Source organism: Eptesicus fuscus, chromosome 6 (assembly GCF_027574615.1).
Source record: "Eptesicus fuscus isolate TK198812 chromosome 6, DD_ASM_mEF_20220401, whole genome shotgun sequence".
NCBI classification, from domain to species: domain Eukaryota; kingdom Metazoa; phylum Chordata; class Mammalia; order Chiroptera; family Vespertilionidae; genus Eptesicus; species Eptesicus fuscus.
In genome coordinates, this window is record NC_072478.1 from 69,926,095 (window position 1) to 69,937,868 (window position 11,774).

At 60.4% G+C, this 11,774-nt stretch overlaps 1 protein-coding gene across 1 annotated transcript; it reads right to left on the reverse strand.

Moving 5' to 3' along the window:
- Window positions 1-3,446: 3,446 nt before the first annotated feature.
- On the reverse strand, window positions 3,447-11,319 carry N4BP3 (NEDD4 binding protein 3). Its single transcript, XM_008143188.3, has 5 exons — window positions 11,177-11,319; window positions 5,838-6,188; window positions 5,073-5,600; window positions 4,473-4,715; window positions 3,447-4,349 (listed from the first exon to the last, which is right to left on the reverse strand). The coding sequence occupies exons 2-5, from the start codon at window positions 6,156-6,158 to the stop codon at window positions 3,822-3,824; spliced, it is 1,620 nt and encodes a 539-aa protein (XP_008141410.1). The 5' UTR covers window positions 6,159-6,188; window positions 11,177-11,319; the 3' UTR covers window positions 3,447-3,821.
- Between the last annotated feature and the right edge of the window lie 455 nt (window positions 11,320-11,774).

Sequence of the window (11,774 nt, forward strand, 5' to 3'; positions counted from 1 at the left end):
TAGCTTAACCAAAGTTTGGTCAACCTTTGTCACCCCCACTCCATCACCTGGATAAGTGAGCCCACTCTCCTCTGAACTCCCATGGCACTCCCACCTCATCTCACGTGACATATTTCACTTCTGTTGTAGGAAACCACACATTCTTTTTCTTTTCTGAATCCAATATAATGGGTGAAGCCCGGCCCCACGAGGTGATGGATTGCCACTGTGGGGCCTGCATCGTCTTTGGAGAGAGGATCACTATACCAACAGCACCAGGCCCCAGTCTCAGAGATTTCCTCGCATGCTCCCTCTGCCTCCTTCACTATCTGACTTGATGGCTACAATTGCACTGTCCTGTCTCCTGCCTGGCTCAGTCACTACATGGCCATGTATGTTGTCTCCTTCCTCCACCCACCGGGGGAAGGGCCAAGAAGGCAGAGGCCATGGCCACCTCAGCTTCCTCACCTGGGAACCACGCCAGGCCCTGTGCAGTGAGTGGCACCTAGCTCTGGCACCCTGGAGCTTGACAAACCTGATTCACATCTGATGCCCATGGGGGACTGAACACTCGGAGCAGGAACCTTTCCCACCAGCTCAAACCCATGTCCGTCAGGGGAGGGGTCTGGTCCCTCTTGACTCCAAAGCTCCCCAGCGCTTTCTGGGGTTGGAGCCAGAGCGGTTCTAGGGATAAAAACAAGACATGAGCCCAGCCGGTGTGGCTCAGTGGTTGAGCGTCTACCTATGAACCAGGAGGTTACGATTTGATTCCTGGTCAGGGCACATGCCCAGGTTGCAAGCTCAATCCTCAGTGTGAGACGTGCAGGAGGCAGCCAATCAATGATTCATTCTCATCATTGATGTTTCTCTCTCTCTCTCTCCCTCTCTGAAATCAATAAAAAATATATTACAAAACAAACAACAAAAACAAGACATAGCTCTGGCTGGGCAAGGCCCACAGTCCAGAGATGAAGGGACAATTCCAGCAGCATAGAAAGAACTGGTGGAGAGGCATATGGGGGCCATGGGCACAGGGAGGTGGATTGCCCTGATTTCAGAAAAGGCTTCCCTGTCCAGCCGACGTGGCTCAGTGGTTGAGCGTTCACCTTTGAACCAGGTCACGGTTCAATTCCCGGTCAGGGCATGATTCCCAGTGGGGGGCGTGCAGGATGCGGCTGCTCAATGATTCTCTCTCATTATTGATATTTCTATCTCTCTCTCTCCCTCTCTGAAATCAATAAAAATACAATATTTTTTAAAAAAAGAAAAAAAGACTTCCTTGATGAGACAAGATCTGAGCACAGTGAGGGGGCTTTGCCTAGAGAAGGAAGGCCCAGAGGGCTGCTGGGGTCAGAAGGGGCACCACTATCAGTGACTCAGGGGGCTGGACTGCCAGAGGCTTCAAGTGGCAGGCTGAGGGGCCCAGGGAGCATGACACCATCTGAGCTGAGAAAAGGAGGGACCAGGGGTAGGGAGCCCAGGGTGGGGCTCACCACACTTCTGAAGAATTGGCTGCCCGGGCCTATTCTGCTGCTGGAGGGGGCCCTAGGGGCCTGCCAGGGGCAGGAGGGAAGAGCTGCCCTGAAGCAGTAGCCACCACAGTGGCACCTGTAATTGTCTGGTCCCAGAGCCCTAGAGCCACCAAGCTGGCTTGGGGACTGGAACTGGTTCGCCAAGCAGGGATGAGCTAATAAGGATCAAGTTTCCTCTGAGACACCTCAGCTTGGCTCTCTTGAGCCCTCCCCCTGCATCTGGGCCTGGTCTTGGTTTCTGGCATAGCTGCCAAGTTTTGGTACCGCCCACCCACTCCCCACTGGCAGTACTGGCAGGCCCAGCTCTCTAATTGCTGGGTGAGGAGCTGTTCTGCAGAGGTGGTACATGGAAAAGTGGACCCTGGCCATTGCAGGGCATGTGGGCACCCAGCCCAACTTGCTCCAGGCCCTGAGGAGGGAGTGGCCCAGACTTCAGGCCAGCACTCAGCTGTGGGGGCGGAGGGGGCCCTCCTGAGGGCCACTGGCCCAGAAACCTTGGTTTGGGAGGCTCTGAAACGGATACTAAGGCCTGTGGGGAACTGACCCAGGTGTTCCCTCTCCCTCCCCAGGCTTAGGGGTGGGCCTAGATGGGTCTCAGCTAGGCCCAGGGGTCTGCCCTGGACACAGGTTCCACTAGCTAAAGGGACTGGAGCCAGGGGGCAAGTAATGGAGCAGAGGGAGCGGCAGGAAGCAGCCCAGGAGCCCCAAACACACCCCCTCAGACACACCTACCACCCACAGCACATCTCTACACACACCTGCCACTCACAGGGCCAGACACACCATCCCCTTGGCAGTCAATTCACACACCCCTCTCCACCCTGAAAAGGCAGGGCACACTGGCTCACACTCTACAGCCCAATCCACACCCCATGCACAGGCCCCACCTGCTAGGGCCTGAGTGGCTGCCAGGCTTGGCTAGGAGGGCAGGGCACGGCCACTGGGAGCAAACTGGGGAATCTCTGCTGAGAAGTGCCTGCCCCACCTGAACAGACACTGGGAGGGGAGAAGTCTCTGTGTGCTGCTTCCCCTGGGGCAGAAAGATTCAAACCTGAGCCCCCATGCCCTGGCAGCCTAACAGTGCCTGGCAGAAGGGAAGCCCTCAATGCATGCCAGCAGTCACAATGATTCACCTGTAAGGGCGCCGAGCTTCACTACAAGGGCAAGGGGTGGGGAGATGCTACCTGCACAGCCAGTCTGGGTCTGTGCACCACGCCACCCTCCGGGAGGGGGCAAAGGCCCAGAGAGGAAACCAGGTATCTGAGAGGCAGGGGCTGCTTTTCAGAATACAAATGAGCTCATACCTCACCCCTGCTTAAAAATACTCCAGGGTCCTCCATGCCTACGGGGAAATGTCCACGTTCCTTGCAGTGGCAAAGGCCCATTACCCACTGACCCACAAGCTTTCTCTGCCTGTCTCCCGCACCTTCCCAAAGCCCCATCTCTATGTAGGGGGGTGGTGAACCACAGCCAGACAGCAAGGTGAGAGGTGGGTTCTGGGAGGGACAGGTCCCTACAGGAGCCTTAGGGAGCCCAGAAGAGGCTGTCTTAGGCTAGCCCTAAACCCAGCAGGGGCCTGGGCACTGGGGCCGACTTTCCACCAAGAGAACGTTTCATGTTCTAACAATTCCTTGGGTGACTTGCCCTTTTGTTTTCCCGGGTTTCCTGGCATCGTTCCTTCTGAAAAATCCCACTGGTGCTGAAGAAAGGAATTTCAGCCCACACGGCAGCTACGGAGCCATGTGGTGCTGGGGCAAGGAGGATGACTCCTCCACTTGCCAACACACGTGCCCAGCAGCTGTGCACACAGGAACTGGGTACAACCTCCCACTGACCAGGACTCTGGGAGGAGCTATAGTCCATGTCCACAGCCCCCAACCCCAACCATCCTTGATCTAGGCTGGGGACAGGCCCAACGTATCACCAAGGGCCTCCTCATAGAAAAGGTGGTTTTATTCTGGGGGAGGCCAATGTTATTTTCCCAGCCTTCCTCCCACATGCCTGCCCATCTACATCTTGGGCGCCTCATCTCCCAGTCTCCCTTTCCTAGGGCCACACCTACTCCAGGAGCAGGCTGGGCCCTGCAGGGGTACTTCTCAGCCAGGTGGGCCTGGGCCTGGCTCCTGCTGCTGGCACCCTCCCCAGCCCACAGCCCCACTGGGATCCTCCTCTCGGGGAGCTTCCCCGTCCCTGGCTGGCTTCAGCAGATTCTGCCCCAGATCAATGTCAGGAAGGAGCCGGCTGTCTCAGGGAGTGCTTGCCCAAGCCTTCTTCTGACAGTGCTTCTGCTGTCAGCTCTCTCCACTGGCCTCAGATCTTGGAGGACTCAAGCCGAGGACTCCAGGGCGTGGAGGGCTCCCGCAGCGCCTGCAGTTCCTGCTCCAGTGCCTGGTTGCGGCGGTACATGTCCATGTAGCCCCCCTGGATCTCCCGCTGGTAGCGCAGCACCCGCTCCTTCTCCTCCTGCCAGGTCCGCCGCTCCTGCTCGAAGCGTAGCGCCTGCTCTTGGCCCCGGAGTCGCTCCTGCAGCAGCTCCGCCCGCAGCTGCTCGGCACCATCCCCGGCCTCACTGCCTCCTGCCTCCCCCAGCAGCCCCCGGCTCTTGCAGTCATCGGTCTCACAACTACCTGGGGCTTCCTCCCGGGGGGCCTGCTCCTGCAGGCTCCGCACAGCCTCGCGCAGCCGGGCCAGCTCTGCGTCCTGGGCCTGGGCTTGTGCCCGGCTGCCCCGAAGTTGTGTCTTTAGGCTGAAGATCTCAGCCAGCTTCTGGGCCAGCTCGGCCTGGGCCTCCCGCAGCTGCTGCTTCAGGAGGCTAATCTCCGCTGTCTTCTGGCACACCTGGAAGGGGCACAGGAGGGGCGAGCGCCACGCAAGGCTGGGTCAGGGGGCTGGTTGGGGGTGGGCAGAGGAGGGGGCTGCAGAAATGGGGACAGGAGAGTTCCTGAGAGCCCGGTCTCTCACCTCCCATCGTGCTTCCTCCTCTGGCCGAGTGCTGGGGTCAGCATCTGGGGGCCGATGCTCAGCGGCCAGGCCCTGCTGTGCCCGCAGCTCCTTGCGCAGGCGACGCTGCTCCTGCTGGGCCATGAACAGCTGTAGCTGGAGGTTTCTCTCGCTGCGCTCAGCCTTCTGGGCCACCTCGTGCAGCCGCTCCAGGTATAGGCGCTTCAGCTCAGACAGCCACAGACGCTGGCGTTCCTCCAGCACCTGCCAAGGGAAAGAGGCACCTGATAGCCGCAGCCGACGTCCTGTACCCGAAAACCACAGGACCAGGGCCCAACGCCCCGGCCACACGTGCCCTACCTGGGATGCCCTCCAGAGGTGAAGTGTCCCCAACATATTCCCGCCCTCCCCTCCCCAGGGAGTCTCTCCCTCCCTCTTATACAACCCCAGCAAGAACCACGAGTGACCCGACATTCCACCACGTGGGGTGGGGGGAGAAGAGCTGATGCATCTCCTTCTTTCTCTCATGTCCAGAGTCATGGGGGGGAACGGGCTGAGGACACTGCCCGGTACTCCAATGCCAAGGGATAGAGCAGGACCCCAGGCAGAGGCTGCCCTCACCTGTGTGAAGTGATTGACGCCATCCTGGTCACTGAGGCCTCTCTTAAGATCCTCACAGGTGTCGGGAAGCATGGCCACCACCTCCTCGGCAGTGTGGCAAGAGAGCTCATAGGGCGGCGGGGGCTCAGGCAGGCAGTTCAACCCGGCCAGTGGCCCAGCCTCCTTTGGGCTCCGAGAGGCACGATCCAGGGAGCCCCCAAGGTGGTTAATGTGGCCCAGGGAGGAACTGAAGGGGCCAGGGCCCATGCCAGGACTTCGGCTAAAGCTGCCCCCACTGGAGGAGTCAGACAGGCTGGGCTCGGGTTCGGGGCCGCCCTCGTCCAGGCTGAGGGCGTGCAGCAGCTGGGCACGGGCCTGTGCCTGGCTGGCCCGGGGCCCTGGGCTCAGGGGTGGGTGGCAGGCCAGAGTGTGCAGACTGCCGTTGCTGCGCCACAGCTTCTGGCCCTTGTGGGCCGCCAGGCTCTGCATGGACAGGAAGCCTTTCCCGGTGCCCGCCACAGGCTTGAACACCGACGGGCGAATACGGCACTGCCAGGAAGAAAGGGCAGGGTAAGGCCCTGGGCTAACAGCACTGCCCTACGATGCTCCCACAGCCCTGGGGGTCCTTTCAGACATGGGGTGCCTGCCACTGGGAAGCAATGACCAGGCTAGTCCATAGCAGGACTTTCAGGTCCAAGCCCTGTCCCAGCGCCGAGGTCTCCAAGGAGGCCCCAAGCTCCCCATCCCACCCTCCCACCCTAGGGAGGGGTTTGGGCAGAGGTGCACCTTGTCAAAACGTCCCCGCTCGGGCAGCGAGGTCTTGCTGAAGTCACCGGCCCGGGGATGTTCCTGGTAGTAGAGGGTGGCATAGTCGGCAGGCTCGTTCCGAGCAGCCCGCTTGGTGGTCTTGCCGTCTTTCTTAGGGAGGTGCAAGTAGCTGAGGAGCTCACGTTGGCCCAAGCCCTTCCGGAGGAGCCCATCAGGCTGGCGGGAGCCTCGGGATCCCTCAAGTGCTGCCCGTAGCTCTTCAGGGGAGAAGTCCTGCCGTTCCAACAGGCTGCCCACGCTGCCCATGGCAATGCCAGCAGGGCCTGGGGCTGTGTCCATGAAGTTTCAACACGGCACAGGCAGCTGCTTCTAGAGATCAAGAGGCTCCATCAGGGGCAGGTGGGTGCTTGCTGCCCACCTGCCCTTGATGCCCTAAAACCAGGTGCTTGTTCTGTGTCAGCTCCCCCTCTGGCCCAGGCCCAGGAGAGGCAGATATGGATATGGAGAGAATGCAGCACAGAGTACCTAGGCTAGCAAGAAGAAGGGGCACAAGCCCTAAAGCCACCTGCCCGGTACCCCAGCATCAGCTAGCAGCTGGTATGTGATTGGGGGTGGGGAGGTAGGGATGAGGGGAGGCATTGAAACAGCAGGATAGGACCCTTCCCAGGACTGGGCCAGTTGAGGACTCAGGCTCTGTCTGACTCTGACCTTGCTCACTCTCCTGCTAGACTCCCCCCACAATTTGGGAAGTAGGCAGAGGGCACAGGGAACCAGGGCCAGCCGCCTCAGATACTCCATTCCTTCTTCTTTCCTTGGGAGAGGGGAAACCCAGTTCAGCCCTCTTCCTGCAGAGAGTGAGTTCCCCAAGGGAAGCACCTGGCACGGGTGGGGTTGCACCAGGCAGTGTGAGGGATACAAACAGGAAGGGCCCAAGGGGAGGAAGGATGGAGGGAACAATGGCCACAGTTTCCGGAACAGGTGTTCACCTTGGGCCATGGTGAGAGGCAGGGGGAAGGGGCAGCCAGAACCCCTGCCAGCCCTTACATATCCGCTGGAGAGCCCACCACCAGGTGTGAGGCTGGGGGCAGGGGTGTCTCTAAATCTTGACCCTGCATTGAGCCAGTCAGTGTGGGGGGCCTGGCTTCCTCATGCGTACAATGGCCATGACAACTCATCACTCAGGGATGCCTAGAGAATGGGCTAAGATAATAGAACAAAGCGCCCAGTCAGCAGCCAGGGTCAACGCAGGCTGGCCAGAGCAGAGCTTAGCTGGTCAGACAATGAGCATTACTGGTGGGAGACTCAGTGGCCAGGCTCCCACCTGTGCTGGGGCCACACAGTGGAGGTGGGACCTGTCCCTAGTGACCGGCTGGATCCCCTGTGCTAAGCCCAGTGCTCAGCATGCTGGATGAACCAATGCCACCTTCTCTCCCTCCCACCCAGCTGCTCCCATTCCCAGTTAGACCCCAGCAGGCACGCTGCAGCTGTGAGTGCCCCACAACCTCCCCAATATGCCACCGGGACACCCACTCCCATCCCAAACAATCGTCGTTAGGAGGTTCCATCTTCCTCAGCCATTTCCAGGTTTTGTGTTTGTGGAAGACAAAGCTCTCTAGGAGTAAAAGGGAAGGAGGGTGCAGCCCTGCCCCCTCACATGTGACCCTCCACCTCACCCTGGGCAAAAGTAACCTTCCCAACCCTTCCCTCCCAGGCCCCAGTTCCCTCAACACCTCCCGTGGTGTCACAGGCCACACAGGGTCAGGGGACTCTTCCAGGTAAGGAATCACAAGTGCTAACTAAGCACCTACAGCGACACAGGGGTCTCACTGAGTCCTGAGACCTAGGTACTATCTATTTTTTTAGGTGAGGACACTAGGGCTCTGAAAGGTGAAATGATTTGCCCAAGGTCACAGAGCTGGCCAGGGTGAGGACACCGGTGATCCAGCACAATGGCTGCCAAGGATGTCACCCATGTCCCAAAGAGGTGGAATGGAAGCACTGATCTCCCAATCTGACACCCCTTCACCACGACAAACCCACCCGGCCACAGATACCTCTGTGTCTGAGAGGGCACTGAACTCCTGTCAGAGGTGGGACAGCAGACAAGCTGGTCTCCTGCCCTGCTCTCACGCTGATTCTCCATGGGGCACCTCTCTTCACCATGCCTCAGTCTCCCCATCTCTGAGGTGGGGAAAGACCCCTTCCTTATGGGATTACCGTGACAGTCACAGAGACAACAGAGGCAAAAGGTCTTGTGAACTGTAAGCCCAGTGCAACAAAGGGGGGGAGGCGGGGGGGAGATGCCGTGGACGATGGTGACAGTGATGCCAAATACGCTCACTTCATCCCAAATACACACCATCTCACCTTCCCCTGGGCAGATCCTCACTTCCTGTCTCCGGGAGCAATAACTGACATCCCGTGTGCCCCACAAAGAGTCTCAGTCTAGAGAGGCAGCCGTGGCCATAACAGCATCTATGCCAGCCACACACATGTTGCAGTCCAGTCAGTGCCACCAGCAGCACAGAGGCTCCTATGTTAGAGGACACAGCGCTGAGAGTCCAACAGCAGACAGTCACGCTCAAGGTCACCCACACGGCACTGAACACGCTCTGGGACACATATACATAATAATACAGGAATACCCCAGCAGGAGAGACCAGGAGAAACCATCTAGGTCCCGGCCCAGAGACTAGATGCAGAGGAGGGGGTGTGTGTGTGTGTGTGTGTGTGTGTGTGAAGGTGGTGAGGGAGGCATGAGGCCAGCTTCCCTCCACGAGTGACTTGAGCAATTAGAAACAGCTATGGAGCTGGAGGAAGAGGCACAGGCAGCCCCTTTCCTTTGTCTTTCTTTGAGGCCCCCACCCTCCACCCCTCCACAGTAACTTCTCTGGCTGTATTACCAGCTAGCACCTTTTCCTAGAAGGGTCCCTCCACCTCCCTGCCTCCCCCAACACACACGCCTTCCTGTTGCTTGGAAGCCCAGGGACTGGCCTGACCAGACCAGGACAGCTGTGGGCTGGAGAGGATTTGGTGGGGAAGTGGGGGAGAGACAGCAACTGGGGAGGGATCAGAGCCTAAAGCCAGATGCCTCTAAGTGCCTGGGCTTGCTTGCTCTGGGGCCCAGAGATCTGCCCAGAGCTGAAAACTCCCCACAACCCCACAGGCTAGGTTTGGGCTCGGCCTTCTGCACAGGCCCCAAGTGGCCCCAACAGGGCCTTTACTCCCGCTCCCATCCCCTGGCCCCAAGATTAGCCAGCAGACTGAAAGTCCTGAACACAGAGAGACATCTCTTTTGGACCACCCTTGGTGGAGCCAGGAGAATGGGCCTGGGGGAGCACAGACAGAACATCAAGGAGGCATCCTGGCATCCATTAGTGGGTGCCTTTGTGTGTCAGCCTGACACAGGGCTACCATAGCCTCACAACACGCACAGGAGGGGAGTAGTGTCAACCCCCACTTCATAAGAGAAAACTGAGGCCCAGGTGTTGAAATAATGTGCCCAAGGTCATGTTCAGCTGCACAGGAGGAAGTAAGTGCACAGGCTCCCCACCATGCATCTCCTCTGGGGTGGGACATCCCAGAGCAAGTGGGCAGGAAGCTCCCACTCCCAACTCTGCTGCATCAGCCCCTCCTGAGCCCTGACAGCCCATAAGGGGGTGTGTGGAGGGGGGGGTGTCCCACCACCTGCTGGGGAATCAGTTTTGCTGAGGGGTGTGTCTGCAGCTGCCCCTGAGGAATGGGACTGGAATGTCCCAGTTCCAAAAGAGGGGGCAGTGGATGCGGAGGGGCCAGGAAGGGGGCATACCCTGGACACCCTGCAACACTTGAAGAGGCAGAGCCGTGTCCAACCCCTGCAGGAGTGATGCTTTGTCCCACTACAGAGTCACAGTTGCCCAGCACTCTACAGTGTTCTTCAGCCCTTTCATTCCATCATCTCATCTCCATGAAAGCTTCGTGAGGACAGGCCGAGTAGCAGTTACTGTCACTCCATTTTACAGACAAGGAAACAGGCCCAGAAAGAGGAAGCAAGTTGCCCAAGAACCCACAGCGACAGCCATCCCAACTCCCAGGGCAAGGTCCTCAGCACTGCATCAGGCTATCCCAGCCAGGGGTCGCCACTGCCCGCCATGGGCACTCACTGCTGTGTATGTATGTCTGCCCAGCCCCCACAGCTGCTTCTCCCAAGGGCGTGTGCAACCATGCTGGGTTGGATTCCAGTCCCCTTAGCCTGGAATCCCTCACGCCTGCCCCTGGATCAGGAGGAAATAGTGGCAGCGCTGCTGCTTGGGGACTTTCAGCCCTGGAAGCTGCTAGCTCTAGAGGCGGTAGTGGGAGCAGGCTGGTCGAATTCATTCACAGTCTGGCACATACACACCCACACATAGCCAGCCAGCACAAGAGCCCTGCCCAGGAGGGCGCTGGGAGGAGGCTGATCACCTAGTCCAGGATGGTGATCTCTGCCTCTGCCTCCTCCCCAGGCCAAGCAGGGAGAGGGCATGGTGGCCAGGGCAGAGGGGCAGCCAGGCTGAGCCCCTGATGCAAAGGAGGAGGACCCCAATCTGTTCTTGGGGGAGAGTGGTGCCGGTGAAAGAGGATGGGTCCCAGTTCTATCTCTGCACACAGCCGGAGCCCTGATTTCGGCTGGCCCCGGGCCAGCCCTCACTTTGGCCAAAGGTTGTGGCGTTGCTCTGGCCGCCAAGACGTGGGAGCATCCCTGGTTGGGGGCCCAGGAGGCAAGCTGGCAGCTTCCGCCCGTACAGGGCAGGGGGGTTGAAGGACGAAGCGGGTATTGTGGAGGGGGCGGGAGAGGGGTCTCATGGGGAAGGAGAGGCAAAGGAGGTAGGCGTCCTTTCGGAATTTGCCCCGGGAAAGCTGTGGCAGAGGCTGGCTAGGGCTCCCCAGAACTGCGGGAGGTCATTTAACTACCTGGGGGACGGGAGGGGCAGTCTCTTCCTGGCGCCTTCCTGGGGCCTGCCCGGAGCGGTTGGGCTGGGAGACAGGGGCCGAGGTCAGGCTCCCTTGCCAAGGGCATCTGCCCCACCCTCGCCGCGACGCAGGGGTCCCGAACGCAGATTCACGGAAAGCGCGTTTGCGGGGATTGCGGGGAGCAGCATAACCGGCCACCGGCCCCTCCAGCGGAGCGTGTGGGTGGGTCCCTGATCCCGAGCCTCGGTGCCTCGGCGCCCGGAGCCGGGGACACCTGGGCGCACACCGCACCCGGGCACCCCCACCCACTTAGACGGAGACCTCGGCCGGCGGGGCTGAGGCTTGGCCAAGGTCGCCGGGAAAGGGGAGACCTCGCGAACGGCCCCACCCCCCGAGTCCAGCCGCGGCCCCTGGCGCGCCCCACTTACCATGCTGGCCCCGCTCCGCACCCCGCGCGCGCTGCACTTCCCTCGCGCGGATTTGAACCCTCCCTCCAGGGCGCGGGTCCTGTGGAGACTGCGAGCCGGGCCGGAGCGGCTGGGTGGCAGACGTCGGGAAAACGCGGGCGGGCGCCGGAGCCGGATTGACGAGGGAGGGACGCGCTCGGTGGCGCTGGCTCGCATGCCCCAGAGGCGGAGGGAAAACCCGGCCTGACTCACCCGCGCACCGCCAGCCCGAAGCGTGGCCGGGGCCTCGGGAGGGGAGGGGAGGGGACGAGGGGCAACCCCCGCCCACTGCCAGCCAACCTGAGCCCCGCCCCGGCCCCACGAGCCCCCTGCCGGCTGCTCCTAGCGCCGCGCCGCTCGGTACCCGCCCGCTCGGACCCCGGCTGGTCCGCTTCCCCGAGCGCGGACGACGCCCCCGAAGCGCGCTCCGCCTGCCCCGCTCCTCCTCCTGCCTTCGCGGTCCCTCTCTGTTTCCTGAGCAGCTTCGGAAGAGGCTCGTTCAGTCCATCACCTCCCCGATCCCCGCCGTGTTCTCTTAGGTAAATATGATCCCCTTTTGAGGCTGAGCAAGACAGTACTC

Excerpts from the sequence above, each read along its gene's own strand:
- N4BP3 (XM_008143188.3), bottom strand. The coding sequence starts at position 6,158 with ATGGACACAGCCCCAGGCCCTGCTGGCATTGCCATGGGCAGCGTGGGC. Across the intron at positions 5,601-5,837 it reads AGCGGGGACGTTTTGACAAG|TGCCGTATTCGCCCGTCGGT; the intron begins GTGCACCTCTGC and ends TCTTCCTGGCAG. Across the intron at positions 4,350-4,472 it reads AGGAGGAAGCACGATGGGAG|GTGTGCCAGAAGACAGCGGA; the intron begins GTGAGAGACCGG and ends TGCCCCTTCCAG.